Source organism: Protopterus annectens, chromosome 2.part1 (assembly GCF_019279795.1).
Source record: "Protopterus annectens isolate FY-2018-M chromosome 2.part1, PAN1.0, whole genome shotgun sequence".
NCBI lineage: Eukaryota > Metazoa > Chordata > Ceratodontiformes > Protopteridae > Protopterus > Protopterus annectens.
In genome coordinates this window covers 73063653-73083973 of record NC_056729.1, presented here as the reverse complement: position 1 = coordinate 73083973, position 20321 = coordinate 73063653, and the positions used below count along the sequence as shown (strand labels likewise).

The window sequence follows — 20321 nt, the reverse complement described above, 5'->3', positions numbered from 1 at the left end:
AAAATGGATAGCCCACTGCATACGCTTTTGTTATTCTTTTCATGGTAAAACTGTACCTACAGGCATCAGATCTCACTCCACAAGGGCCACAGCTACCTCTGCAGCTTTCCTCAGGGGGATTCCTATCAAAGATATTTTGGAAGCAGCCACTTGGAGTTCTGTACATACTTTCTCCAAGCACTATCACCTACCATTATACTCCAAATCTAGAGCGGGCTTTGCCACTGCAGTCTTGCAGGGCATACTTGCTCCTCCTAGTTCCACTTAGTGCCTACCACCTCTTTTTTAGCTTTGGGATTCTACCCATCTGTTATGACTGCAGCTGTATGCACGATGAACATAGTACAGTTTTGTACCTACCATAAATGTAGATGTTCGAGTGCTAATGCAGCTGCAGTCCAGGTTTCCCTCCCTCCTTCCCCTCTTGGGACAGGCCTAATGGCTAACACCTCCTCATACAACCTGATTGGGGTATTCTTTTATGGTGTATTTGCTTGCAACTACTGTTTTTTGATTATATTGCATTGCATTATTACATAAATTTATGTTTTGCCTTCCTTCTGGGGGCACCTGACATCTGGGGCAAGAAAAACAGAAGAAAATGGCGTCGGCTGGTTCTTTTATACCCCTGCCGCACTGATGTCAGTGAAGAAGTGACGACATCCGACGCCAGACCTAGACTTTGGATTTCGGCCAACCGAGGACCCGCCTGATGGCAGGATAACCCATCTGTTATGACTGCAGCTGTATTAGCACTCGAACATCTACATTTATGGTAGATATAAAACTGTACTTTTTCTTCCATGCCACTCGCATGGCTCTGACAAAGGGCAGGCAGTTCTTTCTCATGCTGACACTGGCTGTCTTCCCACTTTCCTGCACTATGATTACATCATGCTGATGCTTCCTGTTCTCCTCTGCAATATCAGCCTTTCTTTGCTCTACCTCTCTTTGCACCCTGCTTCATTCTTTCAACAACGTCAACTTCTAGGTGTTTTGTCTTCAGCCCTCAACTGAAAAGTTCTACACTCTCTGCATACCTTTTTAAACCTCATTCATTCTGTAAAGTCCATTAATTTTAGAAATGCCTATTTTACAGCCTGATGTATTTATTTGTGTGTATTCTGTGAGATCTTAAATATCTTTGTTGCAATTCATTGTATTACAATACAGTGTTAGCAGTGATTGAATTGTGCCATTCATTATAAATGGGAGTTACTGAAAATGGCATTTGTAGTAAAAAAAAATAGTGGCTATATAAATTCATAGTTTTTCACCAAACTGCTGTGTATGTCATATCTTAAAGTTGTGTTTGCTTATAGTTACTTTGGAGGAAGTTTTTAATATGTCCAGACCATCAAGCTTCTTTTAGAGCTGCACTGGAGGACACTGAAGCAACCGGTACATTTAGAACTTTCCTTGTGACTTCGTCAACTGAATTAAGGGAATAAATTCAGAATTAAAAAGTATAGATCTGTACAGTTTATGAATCTCATACATGCACAGTATAATACAGTATCTTTTACATTTTTCACATAGGGCACTGACAAATGCAACTGTATATGCTCTGATAAATTCTGTTTGTAGAAATGCATTCATAATTTCTTGGACTGTTTTGCAGTACATTCTGCCCTAATTACATTTGCTAATATTTGAATTTTGTTTATTATTCCATCTAGTCAGGAAAGAAGTTGAACAGCAACCCTAACCCATTTGTCCAGTTGTCAGTTGGACATACAACATATGAGAGTAAGGTGAGTATATGAGAGTAAGGTGAGTATATATATATATATATATATATATATATATATATATATCAGATTTTCTTTCATGCATGCATTTCTAAGTAGTGTGACTATAAGTTCCATTTACGAGCTGATTTATTTTCTAACTTCTTAAATAATCAAATATTATTTTTACATTTCCTGGCCAGGTAAGCGTGAGTATGTGTTTGTGTGTGTGTAAGTGGCTCAACATGCAGCACACTCACTTTGGTGCTGGAAGATCAAAAGCCTGTGGGTTCTTTTCTCACCCCATGTGCTTCGATTAATTTTCCAGTACTAACACTGTAGTGAAGAATGGGGGGGTGGATGATGCCCTCCTGAGTTAGCTGCCTCATCTGCCTGAGCTGGTGGCACCTCAGGTCGTTATAAAACATCCCACGACACTTTAAAAAAAAATAAGGAATTGGGGAAGTTCCCCAGTACTGTGGCCACATTTCCCTTAGTTGGTATAAAAAAAGCCTATGATTTCCTCTGAAAAGAGGATGCTGCCTTAGTGGGATTAACACAGTCAACAGAGCATAAATAAATACATGTAAAAAGAGTTTCAGATTTTGTAGAGTTAACTTTTAGTTAAGTGCTAAAATAGTTGCATAATTCATGCATATTAGTAATGTAGCGGATGTTACATAAGTAAGTGTTGACCTGAGCACTGAATTTCTTGTGAGATATGTTGTGGGGAATCACCATGTATCACCACTCATCTAACTTCTCAGTGTGCAATGGAGGTAGGATTTATTTAGAAAAATGTTGAGAATAAGTACTGTGATATTGGCTGTTTGCTTGTTTTCAGAAATGTTTATATTAAAGATGGCTTAGTGGTTAATTATTCGACTCCCATGCACAAGGTACAAGGTTCAACCCTGACTTCCAACCAGGGCCTGTTTGGAGTTTGCATTTTCTCCCTGCATCTCCATGGGGTTTTGCCCATGTCCGAAAAACATGCTGAGTGTTTTCATCTCAAACACACCAAGAATGGAGCTGTGGGCAGCAGCACAGACTCTACATGGTGCCCTATAGGGGGAAGAGTTGTACAGACCAACCGCTTTGGGCATTTACTGTGGTGCACAGTATCCTCAAGATAGGAGAACACAGATCACAGACTGTGCACCGTGGCAAGGCTAGCCATTCGGTGCAAAATATGGCTCTAGGTGATTCGGTCATGTTGGGTAATGTCATCAAAAATGGGCGTGGGTAGTTACCGGTGATAAGTGGGTTGAGGACCCAGCCTGCTCTGACCCACGCCAGGGACCCATGCTAATGATGGGAGGGGTATATGTGCCCCTATTGGCCAGCATGTGCCCGCCATAAAGCCCAGCAGCCCTGGGTCAATAAGCTACTGGCTGGCCGGTGTCTAGTTGCCCAGCCTGGGTTACCTGGAATAGCTCTGTTGAGCGAAAGCTGGACGTAAAACCAACCAAACTCCCAAACATGAACTGAGAACTGCTACGCTTAATGTAGGTTCACTGACAGAACGCAGCTTGGAAGTGGATGACATGATGATACGGAGGAGGCTACATCCTATGTATCCAGGAGATGAGATGGAAGGGCAGTGCAGCAAAGCCAATTGGCTTGGGATCCAGAGTCTACTACTCAAATGGAGGGCAGGCTAGAAATGGTGTAGGAATCGTGGTGAGAGGGAGGCGTCAGAAGGCAGTAAGGGATATCATCAGAATTAATGACAGACTCATGGCAGTCAGACTCCAGTGTAATGATAGGGCAGTATTCATAATCTTAGCCTATGCCCCACAGCAGGGTTGTGATAGTGAGGAAAAGAGTGCATTCAGACAGCAGTTGCAAGACCTACTAGGTAAAGCAGGACAACTTGAATTGGTGTTGATAATGAGTGACTTGAATGCACATATCAGGACAGACAGAACAGGATATGAGGACTGCCTGGGTCCACATGTGTGGGGCAGCAGGAATAAAAAAGGAGAAGCCATTCTAGACTTCTGTCTGGCAAATGGCTTGATAGTAACCAACACATGGTTCAGAAAGAGAGACTGTCACAAGATCACATACAAGAGTAGTCAGCATGCAACTCAGGTAGACTTCCTCCTAGTAAGGAAAAGGCACTGGGACAGAATCCTTGATTGCAGAGTCATCCCCAGTGAAACAGTCGGCCCACTGCATAAACCACTAGTTGCCACAGTCAGCTGCAAGCAGTGGTTAGAGAAGGCTCTAAGGTCAACAGAGACCAGGCTGAAGTCCTGGAAGTTGACTGGAGAGAGAGTACAACAGTTCAAGGAATTATTCAAGGCTCTAGCACCCCAAGAAGAGGAGGAAGTAGGTGGAGTTGAAGAAGAATGGCACCGACTAAAACAGCATGTGTTAGGACTAGGGCTACAGAAAAGATATGTGGCTGAGCCAGGTATGGAAATAAGGTACATAAGGAAAGCTGGTGGTGGAATGCAGAAGTCCAGGAAGTCATCAAAAGAAAAAAAGGAGTGCAGGAAGAAGTGGGAGGCAGAAAAGACTGACCAGGCTAGGAAGGACTACTGGTTGGCTAACAAAGAATCTAAGAAAGAAGTTGCAATAGCAAAGAATAGGGCATTGGAGGCACTGTACCAGCTTCTGGAAAGTGACTCAGTAAGGGGCCCAAAGAAACTTTATCAGGTTACAGGGCAAAGACAGAAAGATAAAGAAGATAGTCAGACACCCTTCATAAGGGATGCCAGCAAAAACTTGCTCCCCAGCCCAGAGGACATCAAAGGCAGATGGAAGGAGTATTTCCAGCAGCTTCTAAATGAAGAAAACCCCACAGAAACTGTACTCCCCCAGAAACAGCCTACAATAAGAGTAGAAGAGTAGCCCACCCTAGAAGAAGTAAGAACAGGGAAAGCAGCAGGCACAGATGAGGTCACAGCAGATATGATAAAGATGCTGGGTGCGATAGGGGAGAAATGGCTCCCGAGGGTACTAATAGCAGTGTAGAGAGAAAGGCGTATCCCAGATGACTGGAGAATAAGCATACTTGTGCCAGTGTACAAGAACAAAGGGGACATCCACAACTGTGGGAAGTACAGAGGCATCACACTCCTATCACATTGCATGAAAGTTCTGGAGTGGGTGATTGATAAACAGATACGCAGAGTAGAGTAGTAGAATGTAAGATGGGAGATGAACAGTTTGGATTCAGATAAGGATGCAGCACAAATGACCCGATGTTTGCATTGAGACAGATACTTGAGAAGAAGCTAGAGATTAGGAGAGAGTCCAACTGGGTATTCCTAGAGTTGGAGAAAGCATATGACAAGGTCCCAAGAAAGTTGATCTGGGCAGTACTGCGGTGGTTTAAAGTCCTAGAAACATTGATAGAATTAGTGCAGGCTGTGTACAAGGACCCAATGACTCAAGTACGGATGGTGTTCGGCCTTACAGAGGGTTTCCCTGTGGGTGTACATCAGGGTTCAGCTCTGAGCCCACTGCTGTTCGTACTGGTGATGGACTACATTAGCAAACAGGTTGGAGGGGTTGGATCAACAAAGCTGCTGTATGCAGATGATGTGGCAGTACAGGCAGACCCTGAGCTAGAACTTCTGCAAAGGATAGGGGAATGGAATGCAAATCTGAAGGCACATGGGATGAAACTAAGCACAGATAAGATGGTGGTAATGGCAGCAAATTGGGGAAATCAGAAGAAGATGAGAATAGAGCTAGAAAGGAAGATAGTGGAACAGGTAAACAGCTTTAAGTATCTGGGAGGAGTAGTTGAGGAGAGGGGTAGTCTGAATGAAGAAGTCAAAGCTAGATTCAGAGGGGCTGCAGCCAACTTATGTTATGAGTATCAGGTGTAGTCTATGACAGAAGAATGCCAAAGAAGCTGAAAAGTAAGGTGTACAAGACAGTGGTGCGACCAGTACTACTGTATGATACAGAAACCTGGGCAGTAAAGGCAAAACAGTTGAAGAAGCTAGAGGTGATGGAATCAAAGTGCTTGAGAAAGGTGGTAGGATGCACACTGTGGGACAGACGAAGAAATGAGGACATAAGAGCAGAAGCCAAAGTAGCTCCAATTGCAGAAAAGATCAAAGAGAACAGATTACTGTGGTTTGGGCACATGTGTAGAAAAGCAGAAGACAATCTGGTGAGGAAGATTTGGGAAAGACAAGAAGAATGTAAGAGGAAGTCAGGATGTCCAGCAAAGAGGTGAATAGAATGTGTGAAAGAAGATCTGCGACAGTCAGGCATGAGTGTTGAAGACGTCAAGAGTGTGGCACTGAATAGAGAGAGCTGACAGTTAACACAATACCCCGACCCCATGTAGAAAAATGGGAAAAAGGGGGCTGATGATGATTATATTAAAGTGAATTGTAATTTGTAATGGGTAAGGGAGTAACCGAACCCCAGAAGCAACAAAGGTCAATACATTTCTTCCACAATTTACAGAGGGGGGATAGTTTTGATCATTTCATTTATATGTTTGACAGGGTATGTAAACAGTATGATGTTGACCAAGGGCTCTGGGTATGATTCCTGACCCTCATACTCCATGGTAAAGCTGTAACTGTTCTTTCCAAACTGTCTGACAATGACTGCTTAAATTATAATATTGTAAATAATTATTTGCTAGAATTTTTTTAAGTTAACATCTGAAGCTTTTAGGAAAAAAATTGTGAGCATAGATGCAAGGCAGATAAAAGTGTGTGTGTGTGTGTGAATATGTTGCTGAACTAACCACTTATTTTCATAAGTGGGTGAGTGGATGTCAGGCCACCACTTTTGAAGGACTGGCAGACCTTTTGATGAGGGAACAAGCCTTTAGCAGTTTGCCTGAGGATATGAGAATCTGGTTAGCTGATAGACAGTGCCTTACTGTAGATGAGTTGGGGAAGAAGGGAGACCTATACGTAGCAAGCAGGGCATTACTGCACAAGAAAGGGACACACAGTGCTGCTCATGGGTCTAAGGGAACCCATGATAGGCAGCCCAGACTGCCTCAACAGAATCTGCCAGTAGCAAGGGAAGCCACTAGTCCAGGTACGCATCCAGGACCTACGGTTAAATGTTTTAAATGCAACCAGTAGGGCCATGTAGCATATAGATGTCCACAGAGACAAGGTGGGGAAGAAAAGGTGCGAGAGCCAGTAAGTGGGAATGACAAAATGCCAACAATAGGTTGTCTTGAGACAACAAGGGTACCACACTACCACCCTGCAGATGTCCTGATAAGGAATGATTCTGGTAATGCAGTACCATGTGTTCATGCAGTTGCATGCAGTCAGGCTTGGAGACAAGCATGTGGGTCTGATAGCCTGGGGGAGACCCAGAAAGACCGCACACTTGCAGCCAGGACTGGTGAGGTGGTTACTTCAGGGAGGGAGCTACCTTGTAGCAGTGAGACTGAAGGTGAGCCACAGCTGCTTGTGGGTACTGATGTTCCCTTGGACAGAGTGACTGCAAGGGCAGATGAGTAGTAGTACCCAGGTTGACAGTGAGGCACCGCTGTCAGAGGATACCAGACTTCCTGTGGAAGGGGAGCTGGGATGGGTTACAAAGAGAGAGTTGAGACAGTCTCAGCTCTCAGACCCTACATTACAAGGCCTGAGGGAGGTAGCTAGTGAGGAACCTGATTCTCAAGGGAAAGGGGAATCTGTATACTGGGAAAAAGTGTTACCTTACAGAGAATGGACCCCTGAGGGAGGGCTAGAGGGTGAAAGAACACAGCAGTTGGTAGTGCCCAGAGCCTACCATGTGGCACTTCTATCCATAGCCCATGATATTCCCTTTGCAGGTCATATGGGCATAAAACATACAAAGAGACATATTATGCAGAACATTTATTGGCCTGAGATTTCCAGAGATGTAACAAGGTACTGCATGACCAGTGAGCAGTGCCATAAGGTAAACAAGGCAGGAGGCAAGGTGAAAGCTCCTTTTATTCCTTTGCCTGTGATTGAGGAGCCATTTCAGAGGGTAGATATGGATATTAGGGGGCCTCTAAGTACCGCATGTTCCACAGGGAAAAAGTATATTCTAGTGGTAGTAGATTATGCTACCAGATACCCTGAGGCAGTGGCTCTGTCCTCCATTGAGGCAGAAAAGGTAGCAAATGCTTTGTTAGAGATTTTCAGCAGGGTAGGTTTCCCAAAAGAAATACTGACTGACAGAGGTGCCAGCGTCATGTCAGACTTGCTGGCTTGTCTGTGGTGGTACAGTGGAGTGAAGCACCTAAAGACCATCTCTTACCATCCCCAGACTAATGGTCTTGTTGAAAGGTTAAATTCTACACTCAAGACCATGCTAAGGGCATTTGTAGACCAGTTTAAGAGGGACTGGGACAAATATTTGCCCCATCTGTTGTTTGCTTACAAAGAGATTCCCCAAGAATCCACAGGTTTTTCACCCTTTGAGTTGTATGGGCATAGGGTGAGGGGACCTCTAGATTTAATTCAAGATGAATGGGAGGGTGAGTGTGAATCCCACAAGGAATCTGTTGTGGTATATGTTCTAAACCTCAGGACAAGGCTCAGGGAACTCATGGGTTTGTCCCAGGAGAACCTGACAGAAACCCAACAGCAGAAAAAGGTCTGTTATGACAAGAATGTTCAGGTATGCTGTAGGGCAGAAGGTAATAGTTCTAATTCCTGTCAGATGCAACAAGCTGCAGGCCGCTTGGGAGGGACCCTACAATGTGTTAAGGAAGGTCAGTGATGTTAACTACATGGTAGAACTGCTAGGCAGGAGACAGAGGCGCAAATTGTACCATGTTAACATGATGAAGCCATACTATTTTAGGGTGGCTCTTGTGCTGAGTATTTGCAGTGGATTGCAGGAAGAGTTTGAGTGGGATTTCGTGACTGATCTCCTCAGTGAAGCTCGGACTGACATCTCAGTGGAAGGGGTAGCAATGTCCCAGCAGCTGTCCCCTACCTAGGTTTGGGAAATCTGAGCAGTGTTGCAGGGGTTTGGGGACATGTTCACTGGGAAACCAGGGTGCACCCATCTAGTACAACACTATGTGGATACAAGACCCCAAAGGCCTATTAAGCAGGCCCTTTATAGGGTGCATGAGAGAGTCAAACAGACTCTGAGGGAGGAGATACAGGAAATGTTGGAACTAGGGGTAATTCAGGAGTCCAGTAGTCCCTGGGCCTCCCTAGTGGTTCTGGTACCAAAGAAGGATGGCAGCACCAGGTTCTGTGTGGACTACAAGAAATTAAGTAGTCACACAGAGTCAGATGCTTACCCCATGCCTAGGACAGATAAAGCCCTAGAGCAGCTGGGTGGGGCTAAGTATCTTACCACCATTGATCTTACCAACTGGCAGATGCCCTTGACTCCCAGTGCTAGAGAGAGGTCAGCCTTTGTGACTCCTTTTGGCTTGTATCAGTTCACAAAGATGCCCTTTGGGATGAAAAATGCCCCAGCGACTTTCCAGAAGCTGGTAGATCATATCCTACCAGGAGCAGGAGATTTTGCCCTTGCTTACCTAGATGATATTGCCATCTACAGCCATTCCTGGGAAGAGCACCTTCAGCATGTCAGGGAGGTGCTGAGCATACTACAGAGGGCAGGGTTGACTATTACGCCCAACAAATGTCTGGTGGGTATGGCAGAGGCCTCCTACCTAGAACATAGAGTGGGGAGTGGTAAGATCAGGCCAGAAACTGCCAAAGTGGAAGCCATTCAGGTATGGTCTGCACCGGTTACTAAAAGCAGGTGAGGGCATTTTTAGGGACAGCAGGGTACTACAGAAAGTTTGTTCTCAGTTATAGTACCATAGCTGCTCCCCCTCACAGTCCTGACAAGTAGAAACAGGCCAGACAAGGTAGTGTGGACCCCAGCATGTGAGCATGCATTCCAGAAGCGTAAAGGAGCTTTGGGACGGTTCCCCCTGTGTTAGCCAGTCGAGATTACAGCAAAGAATTTGTTGTGCAGTGGATGCTTCAAACCATGGGGTGGGGGATGTACTTAGCCAGATTTCTTCAAAGGGAGAAGAGCACCCAGTGGTTTATTTCAGTCGTAGGCTCCAACCCAGGGAGGAATACTATGCAGCTGTAGAAAAGAAATGTCTAGTCATAGTGTGAGCACTGCAGAAACTTCATCCTTATTGGTATGAAAGAAAATTCACTGTAGTTACTGACCACAATCCACTAACATGGCTACATTGAGCCAGCCAGCAAAATGCCAAGCTACTAAGGTGGAGCCTGGGGTTATAAGCATATGAGTTGACAGTGCAGCACCTCATTGGGGTTATCAATGCCAAAGCAGATGGGCTCTCAAGACAGGGAATGGGGTAAGGTATTCCCAGATAGCCTCAACCCTCTCAAGCAACGTTTTTCAAGGGTCACTTGAAACACTAGCTAGAGTTTTCAGGGGAGGGAGAATTGCGAAGTCTGCCAGCCCAGTTAGCTGGAATTTTGGAAATAATTGTATGTCATTTGGGGATAGTAATATGATTTGTATGCTCGTCTTACAAATGTAAGAAAACTATATGTTATGTGTATATTAAATTACTGGTGCAGAAGTGTGTGCTGAACTGTATGTTCTGTTCTGAGCTTCAAGAATGTAACCACAGTGTATCCTACAGGAAAAGAACAGAATTAACTTGCAAACTCAAAGAAAATAAGTGAATTGTTTACAGTGGTGTTTATCTCAGCTAGGAAACAGAATGTCTGCAGCTAGAAATTATTTTCATTGTCTGGAAACAAAAATAATTACAAGTTTCAAAGGTAAAAGTGTGTAACTGTTTTACAACTTCCAGTTCAGGCAAGCTTCTGAGAGATGAGCATTTTTGACACAGAAGTGACAAAGAATGATGTAATCTAAGATAACCCAGCAGAAATGTTTGATGATAATTTAAGAACTATCTCAGAGAATGAGTCTATGCATTTTGTATTTTGTCTTTGGATCTGACAACATCCTCTCATCAGCACTTGTCTGGCTCTGTAAGTAAGACTTAGATTACAGTGATTTCTCTTAGAGAGAGATGGGAACTTAGTAAGATTAGTTTAGATATTTTCTGTATTTATGTGAGACTGACCTGTAATGTTGTTTTAAAATATTTCCTGTTATTCTGAACTCTGTTGTCACTGTGTTGAGTTATTGAGAATTGTCTTGTTCTTTTTTATTCACTGTTAAAATATATTTAAATTGTGATTGGTTTGTTTAGAGATTTTTAAGCTCTTAGAGTACTCGCATATGTATTTACTGATGCTGTACAGGCCAAAATAGCCTTAGTCCTGGACACACCATTTGGATAATAGTAACATTACACAGCAGAACTGGTCACCCTTTGGGAAGGGCCTTATAGTAGCTGATAAGAGTGGTTGGTGGCAGCTGGTACTACCTTATAGTCAGGGCAGAAGGGGGGCTTAGCTAGTGAACCTGTGCCAGTCTTCCCCAAGAGTGTCTGTGTATATATAAATCAAATCTGAAATTTTGCGTGCGTGTGTGAGCTACTTGGGCAGGAACACACAGCACTGGTTGGACAGAGAGGGTGCTGGAGGTTTTGGCTTGACCACTATGCTGAGAGCTTAACCCCTATAGCTGTGCCAGTGGGGAGTTTTATTGGGGATCTGGATAAAGAGAGAGAAACCAGACCCACACTGACCGTGATCTCTGTGTGCTCTTAAGGGAAATTGTACTTTACTGTGTGTGTACTTGTTATCCTCCCAATGTGCACGTACCTTACTGGTGATAGTGGTGGGGATTGAGGCTCCTTGATTACTGGGCCAGTGCAGGGGCACCACAGCCTCATCCAAGTCTCTTAACCTTTCCACCTCTATTTGTTTGCTGTCAGTACATTGGTTCCTTTGCCGGTTTTCTCGAGTAAATACTAGCCTCATCTGGCCTATTTTCTGTACCCCTACACTTTGAATTATAACCTTCAGTTTGTGTTTTATCTCTGTACATATATATATATATATATATATATATATATATATATATATATGCTGTCCTGTGTTTTTCTGGGCTGTATCAAATGAGTGATTCAGTAAAGGGTAATGAAACAAAGATATGTTTTCTTATGTCATATACGAAAAACGGTTTACTATTAAAATTTCGAACGGCACGCCGTCGACTGTGCTATAGTCGGCAACGGAAGTTCGAAAACGTCAAATGCCGAAGTAAAAAAATCAATCTAGGAATGGTTTTAGCATGGGTCGAGGTAGGTGTTCAGTATTATTCTGAACTACAAACATCTCCCCTACCTCGACCCAAGTTAAAATCCATTCCTAGATTGTTTTTTTGACTTCGCAATTATCATTTTCGAACTTCCGTGTTCGACTATAGTACAGTCAATGGAGTGCCGTTCGAAATTTTAATAGTAAACCACGAAAAACACCATGGAGGTTTGTAACATAAGTAAAGAGAACTGGCATATTCTGACGGCAGCTAAAAGTTTTAAAGATTTGATTGAATCTACACCTGCCTTTATATTTAGGAATGGCAATACACTGAAGAAGTTATATTACAAACCTATAAAGATGTCTAAACTTCTCAATATTGTAAATAGAATAACATATCCCTGTTATAATTGTAAATATCTACAGTTCAAATTACAAAGTACAAATTTTCAGTTTTGGCAACACCTTTGCCATTGTCTTAGCTAGTATAGACATAAACACTTTATAATCAAGGTTTAAACTCGAAATTGGTCTATATGAAGTGGGTTGCGATGGATCTGTACCATATTTGGATAATACAGCCACCACAGCTTTCTTTCAGGATGTTAGTGCTTCCCCTCTTTTTAAAGAAATACTGTTAAACAAAATCTTCCAGATCTTTACCACTTTCTTCCCTCCTAACCTCAAACTTCCACAGGATTACCACTTGTTCCTCTAAAAATTTTTCTGAAGATTGATTATTCATAACCATTTTATCCCATCTCCTCCTATTTTAAGTATTAGTTTGAGCCTCATCTACCACTAATCTTGGCATAATTGTGTTCCATAAGTATTTCCATTTGTGCTCTTTGCTGATTTCCACATTTCTCTGCTTTATGGAAATTTTCATAAAATTTTTGAAATATCTGTAATACCTTTGCAATTTCTCTGGTTATTTTCTTGTTATGGACTTCCTAAGTTTGGCAGCAACCCTTTCTGGTTTTTGTTTCCTAAATTGTTGCGCTAAAAGTTTTTGTGCTCTGGAGTTATCAAAAATAGTTGCTTAACAGCAGTTTTTGTAAACTCTTGAATATTATCCAAGTACTCCCTTTTTTAAGCACACTGCATTTGTGCCTCTTCGTATTCTGAGAGATTCCCCTTATTCTGCAATACTGAACCTTTGTCAGCCCCTCTTAATAATTCCTATTACTTCTTAACCATATCTCTTTCTCATTTACTTCTACCCTGTTTTAAAACTCCATGTTTGATTTTGCCCCATTCACTAGCTGTCACTTCTGAAGAAACTTCTCTCGTCTAATAACTCTTAAATAATTTCCACTGCCCTTTCCTTAAATTCCTCCCTTTTTTCACAGGTAGTGGGAAACCACAATATTTCATTTTTACTTCATTACCCTGCATTTTTATTTTAATTTTTGTCGGTGCATGATCTGAAATAGTTCTTGTGTTGTGTTGAAGCTTTCGACGAAATGTACAGGTTTTGTCATATCTGACCTCGTTATTGTACCTTGTGGAATAATATACAAATTCTGTCTGAGATCCTATTACTGAATTCATGTTTTCCATTCCAAATATTTTCATAAATGTCTTCAGATATCTGTTTTGTCATATTTTGCCTTTTAGGTCCATCTGATACATTCTTACAAGTCTAAGCAATATTTCCTGCTGAAAAATGATTATTCCTAACAAATTTTTGTTAAGCTCTATAGTAGCAGTTTTTGATGGAATATAATACATGCTGGTGTATTCCTCTTTGCTTGTCAGTAGCCCCTTACTACCACACACCTACCATTATTGTATTTCTTTTCTTCTTCTTCTATCATTATTGGAGTCCCTCTAGCAGTGAATACTACATTCTTCCTTTTTCCCTGATAGACTGCTTGAATATCCATCCTGAAATCTTCTCTTTGCCAAATTCACATTCTAATTTATTTCAAGATCCATCTCCTTCAGTATTGTTGTTTGCTTTCTGCATTTCTTACTATAATTCAGTTTTTTTTCCTTTTTGTCTAGACCATTTTTTATTCTAAAATAATATGGATAACATAGCCATTATGATGGAAAGCTATTGTTTCCGCTGAATATACATGACAGTTTATTGACTGTGTATTTCCTTTTGTGGTCTTACATGCACGCACTAATATATGGCAGGCTAATCTTTTATACGGTTGTTTGTTCTCGTCCCCATTTGGACCTTTGTGACATTATCCAAGATTTTTTTTTTTAACAAACTGAATACATTTTCAGAACACCCCCTTACCTGTTAACTTAAAACAAACACACAAGACTATGCACATCTTCAACAAAAGGAAGTTTAACCCTCCAGGTAGAAACAGTTGCCCTAAATGGACAGCTGCACCCACAGACATTGCCTAACACAAAACTAAGGGTACCCATGCTAGAGCATATGTTACAACATGTGCTCTCTATTACACTGATTGATGTCTGTCCTTTTCTTATTACCATTTCCTTCCAAGATATGAAATATAGCTTGTATGCTTTCAGAAAACATTAATGTTTAGCCCTAAGAAAATTGCACTGGCTATCTTTTTATAAAATTAAATTGTACAATTATTTTTTACTGTACAACTTGCCATTGTATCTTTACATTTTGCATTTCTCTCTGCAAAGAATACTCAGGGCTCTCTGGGTTAATTCCCTGCACCTCCAGACCGCTTGTTTGCATATAAAAGTAGTCAGCCATGAGAAGAAAAAAAAAACAGCTAACATCTCTGCAGATTCATGAAGAAATCTTTGTAAATTTCACTCAGAACTGAATGTACAACTGCCTTCAGATACAGATGCTTTGACTTCCACTGAGAACATTTGCTTCTTCTTCTTCTTTCAGCTTTTCCCGGTCAGGGATCACCACAGCGGATCACCTGTCCACTCATGATTGGCTGTGGAATTTTACCATGTCGAGTTGCCAGCCCAGCGCCCAACCTTCCACAGAAGGCACACACATGCACACACTCACTCCTAGGGCCAATTTAGAGTGTCCAATTCACCAACAGCATGTCTTTGTGATGCGGGAGGAAACGGGTGCACCCGGAGGAAGCCCATGCGACCACAGGGAGGCATGCAAACTCCAGACAGAAGGCACCCCAGCTGAGGGAAAAAAAACTAATAGCTTTGCAGATGGAAGAAACTTAGCGTTTTTCGTGGTTGTCATCATCTTGTCATATTTTTTAAGCCTACTTGCTTCCAGAAACACTTGTTTATAGCTTAAGCCAAGGGCATTAATCTAGATATCCACCCTTATAAAAATAAGAGAAATGATGTTAATTCTACTTATACTATGATTAGTGGACTACTTCAATCCACCCCCACCCCAGCAGCCCAAAAGGACAGCATATTTACTTAATCTTGCTTCTGTCCAGCCTTTCTTCTCTTGTTATACTTTAAAGCCTATATTTCTTACAACTAAAAAAGTACTTGTTTACTTCTAATAACAACAATTGTTGTACTTGGTTTCTTTTTTCCTTTTAGCGTCCTTCTAATTTTTAATGACATAAAGGGGAGTATATGCTTTACAGACCATCCCCTAGTATAACAAAGTTAACAAAAGTCCAGTCTTTCTCAACCACTTTTTCTTAGAAAGCCGTATTTCACATATGTGAGTGGTGCTTTAGAGTCATTCATTAATTTCAGGGCTGCTGGACTTTATCCTGTTTATCTCCCATCTTCATACACCAGATTCTGGTTCAAATCCAAGTCCAAGGTGCACCTGAGGTTAAAGTGAGCCAGCAGTCTGCTTAGGAAGAAACACTTATTCTAACATAGAGGATTATATGCAGGTGTCCCACCATAACCTGCATATTTGTTCCAGGCATGGATGTCAAGAAAGTGGCTCGAGAGAAGAATCGTGTCATCCATGTTGAGAACACATAATATTGTTCTACATTTGTAGAACCAGTCATAATTCTTTGTAGTGCATAGAGATTTATCTATTCCATGTACTGTTATATAAAGGGAGAAAAACTGAAAGTGTTTTGGTGGCTTTGAAAGACAGTAAAATCATACCTCTCAACCTCTAAGCACAAGAAATCTGGACAAAGCCAAAAATAATGGGGGACAAAGGCTAAGAATCAGGGACAAATTTTAAATAGTGCTCATATAAGCTTAGAAATTTGTAAACATAACATGTTTGGATCTCAGGGGTCTTGGTGAAGAGTAGTATTTTAGGATGTTTTTTACAGATGGTCGGGCATGGGGACTAGGAATAACTTTGTGTAAAGTGTTTAGTTGGGGGTCAATAATGTGTTTATGTAGTTCTAGCCATTGTAGTTTCGTTAATACAGTGCAGTGGTGAGTATGATTGGGTAAGTTTGTAGCAGATTTGGCAATCTTGTTGTAACATGCATCCTATGTATTTTGTAGTGTAGTCCAGAAGCTGGTTAGTATGGTTGATACATACAGTAGTGAAGGGAGAAAGTGGCTGGAGATCTTAAGGACTTTGTGAGGTAGGTTATATATAGTAGAGAAGTCTTAGTTTTTGATTTTATTTTTGATAGTGTGGTAAATGTGTAAGTCAAATTTTATGATACTGTTATAATGACACCTAATAGTTTGGTATTGGGTATGGCTTATGTTACAGTTTTGATGGCAGAAGTGATGCTAAAATTTTGTTTGGCTGAATGCAAGGCTTTCTTCATCTGTAGTTTGAGTTTTTAACCAGATTCTGTTTATACAAGTATGCCTGGAATGTGTGTTGCTGTGAATGCGCACACACGCATGCACACACACGTACACACACACTTTGGGCAAAAAATGTGCTAGGAATGCATGAAGGTCTGGTATCTTGTTGTTGATACTACGTAGATTAAAGATTTATGAAGTGTAGGTTGTTGTGTTGTTTTGCTTATTGGATGGTCGTTGAGTTTGGACAGGCAGGGTAGAAGTGATAGGTTGATACATGGCCTGGCAAGAGGATCCAGGGTTGGGGGTAGATATCCTCTCCAAGGGTAAGAGTTATTGTTTAAATATTTGTGGTATGGCCATTTTCTGTATTTGTCTTTACTCTTATAGTCAGAAATGTAGGATTTGATGTGCTTCATTTTTGTTTAAGAATTTCATGCAGGAAAGGGTAACAATAAGGTAAATATTGGGTAAGATTCCATGGAAAGAGCATGTTAGGTTACTGACATGATGTGATGAGTTGGGGCTGGTGAAGGCTATATGGTGTAGCTTAGACTGTTAGAAAGATGTGTTAAACAGGTATGGTTAGAAGGAAGGTGAGGTGGACTAGCATGTTAGTAATGTGTTTGTGCAGAGGGAATTATGGGAGAGTAGTAATTAGGGATGGAGAATGAGGAAATTGGTAGTGATCTAATTGTTTACTTGTAGCAGGTGAGGTCAAGATAATATAAGTATGGATGCAGTGGGAGTGGGTGAGAATTGGGGGGTAAGGTATAGGGAGTGGAGTGATCCCCAGCACAGTGATAGTAAATGGAACAGGTTGGACCTGCCTGCCATGTTGTTTTAAGGGGAAAAAACTACCAGCAAGGTTGTAAATATAGTCAGGCAGATGAAAATCAGGGTCTTGTTTATCAGCAGTAAAGTTTTTTTTTTATTTTTTTTTAATTTTGTTGTATCATTGATTAAATAGACACAGTCATATATTAGCAGGAGAAAAACACTGAAAATGTATCTTGTTAATACTTAAGTATAAAGGGAGCTTAGGAAAAAAAGGAAATAGATTGGTTGGGACAACTTCTAATTATTGGGCACAGGGAAACTTAACAGTTAATGGGCAACTAAGGGTGTTTCAGACTATATGCCTGGTACCAGTGTGCATACCTCACAGGAACTTTAGACAGAAAAAAATTATTCAGCCCTTAAATTTAGTTGTGGAATACCTATCTGTGATAGGTACTGCTAAACCCAGCTATTTAGAAGAAATTATTATATAGACACATACAGGGTTTAGGTAGAACTGTGATTCTTGCTTATCCACTGAAATGGTGCTTCTTTCTCGAGCTACTTGGTTAATGATTGGTCAAACAGGTGATAGACAAAGCAGAAATGTTGGTGGGATGGTTTGCACTTGTGGAGTTGCCAGAGAGAAGAATTGGTAATTCTAATTGAACAGAGAGTGGATAAGGCAGAAAGAGATTAGTGAGAGGGTAAAGATTTAGGATATGTTGCAACTGGTAGACAAAAACATGGTGATTCAATTAATTCTATAATTGAGTCTGCTGTACAGGCCCTCCAGAGTAGCTGTGACATGGTTATTATTACCTCAGATAGCAATATCCTCATAAGATGGAAGTATGGTCAAGCACAATGTAGACTGCAATTTAGAAAGTGGGTAGTGGTTTATATGGTAAGAAATATATTTAAATGTAGCTGAGTCTTTATAGTTAAACAAGTTGATATACTTTTATTTTGCTGCTCAATGGCAGTTTATGAACTTGGCTTGCAGTTTGTTTAGGGTGCATATTTAATGATGGCTTACATTTGAGTAGTGTAGATTCTGACGGTTATTATATTGTTTGTTTGTGTCTTTCGGCTTTTCCTGGTTAGGGGTCACCACAGCGGAACTCCGGTCCGCTAATGATTGGCAGTTGATTTTTCACGCATGTCTCAATGCAGAAGACGCTCTAGCTGAGAATCGAACCGGACAGCGTCTTACTGTGAGGCGACAATGCTACCGCAGAACCACATAATGCTCATAATTGTGCATCGCCTTCCATTATGAGTTGTAGAAGATGTTGTATTGAAGTGCAGAGGTGTCATTTTCTTCAGGAAAAGCTAAGACCAGAATAGGAATCAGATGCCTGTGTAAGCTATATTTGGAACTCTGCCCTAAGGAAATCTATTTTTGACCGCTAAGCTTGAGTGGTTTCAACATAGGGGTTTTGTGAATTTGCACAGCTTTAGAAGATGAAGTTTGGATGGTGTCCCTGACTTGTGGGTAGAACTATTATTGGCTTGTAAGGAATAAGCCAAGGAGTGAAGTATAGTGAAAAGGACTTAACATTTATTAGTATTATTTTACTAAAAGCTCAATGTGAGGAGGAATCCAAGAACACTGTTGAGAAGGACCTGGATTTAAGTTTTTTTCCTACAAACACTAAGAAAGAATCTGAATACTTTTGAAAAGGACTGATGTATGGAGTCTTCTGTTACTATAAACTCTGTAGAAGAATCCAAGAGCAGTGTTGAAAATTAGTTGAATTTTATTTTCTGTTGCCCTCTGATTTGTTAATTGAAGCATTTCTTTATTGTCCTTGTAAACAATCTTCTCTTTAAAGATTGAAGACTAGTGGCACAGAGTTTTTTCCTACATTGGTAGATTGCAATGGGTAAGAAAACATTTTTTCTTTATAAATGTGACTCTCACTTTCTCCGTGTGAGGTTTCTTTCCCACCCAATAATAAGGTTAAAAGCTCTGGCTAAGCATTAATTAGTGACTAACAGTTTAACAAAAATAAGCTTCCAGAGTGAGTGCTTCTTGTCAAAGTGGCAGTAACCTGTGTTGTTTTATATGAAAAGTTTTCTTACAAAACTGGAAAAATATTAAACACTTGTTCACATACATGGATTTGCAGTGGTTAAAAGGATCCTCATGACAGTAAAAATGGTTGCTTTAAGCAGCTGATAAAACCTTTTGCCCATATGGGGATTTGTTCTGGGAAGGAAGCCACATGGCAGTAAAAGGGGTTGTCATGAAGAAAAAAAGAAGTTATGTACTCACCGTAACATTCCATCTGAGTAGTTGTACTTAATTTTTCTGTAACCTGTGGGTATTCGATCCATATTGGATCCGAGCCGGCAACTTTTTTTCCAAGCTCCTTCCCTACCCATAATACACTACCATCTCCTACCTTCCCTCAGATCGAGTTTGCTGCAACTAAATACATAAGCAACTCAGCCCAATGAACCAAACCTGTATAGACAGGACAAGGTCCGAGGGATGGAGGGACGGTTACAGAAAAATGAAGTCTAACTAATCCGATGGAATGTTATGGTGAGTAGATAACTTCGTTATCTGAAGTAGTTAACTTCATTTTATCTGCAACCTGTGGGACAGAGTCCCCAGCTACTCCAGTCCTGGGAGGCCCTTATGGAAGGATATTCCTGAGTGCCGCAGAGCCAAAGAATGCTCTACCCCTAGAAATCAGATCTAATTTGTAATGGGAAATGAAGGTATGTGAATTGGCCCAGGTCGCTGCTGCACAAATTTCATCCAAAGGAACCCTAGACCAAAAAGCAGCAGAAGTCGCCATGGACCTGGTAGAGTGAGCTTTAACAATACCAGGAGGAGATAAACCTTTTGCTTTGTAGACATGCGAAATGCAAAGAGTGATCCATCTGGCTAAAGAAACCTTAGAAATAGCCTTTCCCAGAAAGGATTTGGAAAAGGAAACAAACAACTGGTCAGTCTTGCGGAATTATTTTGTTCTATGAAGATAGAAGCAAAGTTGTTCATCTGGCTTTTAAAGAAACCTTAGAAATATGCTTTCCC

The 20321-nt window shown here is 41.1% G+C and overlaps 1 protein-coding gene across 1 annotated transcript in view; it reads left to right on the top strand.

Annotated features, from left to right (window-relative positions):
* Positions 1-20321, top strand: part of ESYT2 (extended synaptotagmin 2) — an 813806-nt gene that overhangs the window by 498490 nt on the left and 294995 nt on the right. Inside the window, exon 10 of the mRNA XM_044063428.1 lies at positions 1680-1754. Within this exon, the coding sequence (XP_043919363.1) occupies positions 1680-1754 (75 nt within the window). The remainder of the gene's footprint in view (positions 1-1679; positions 1755-20321) is intronic.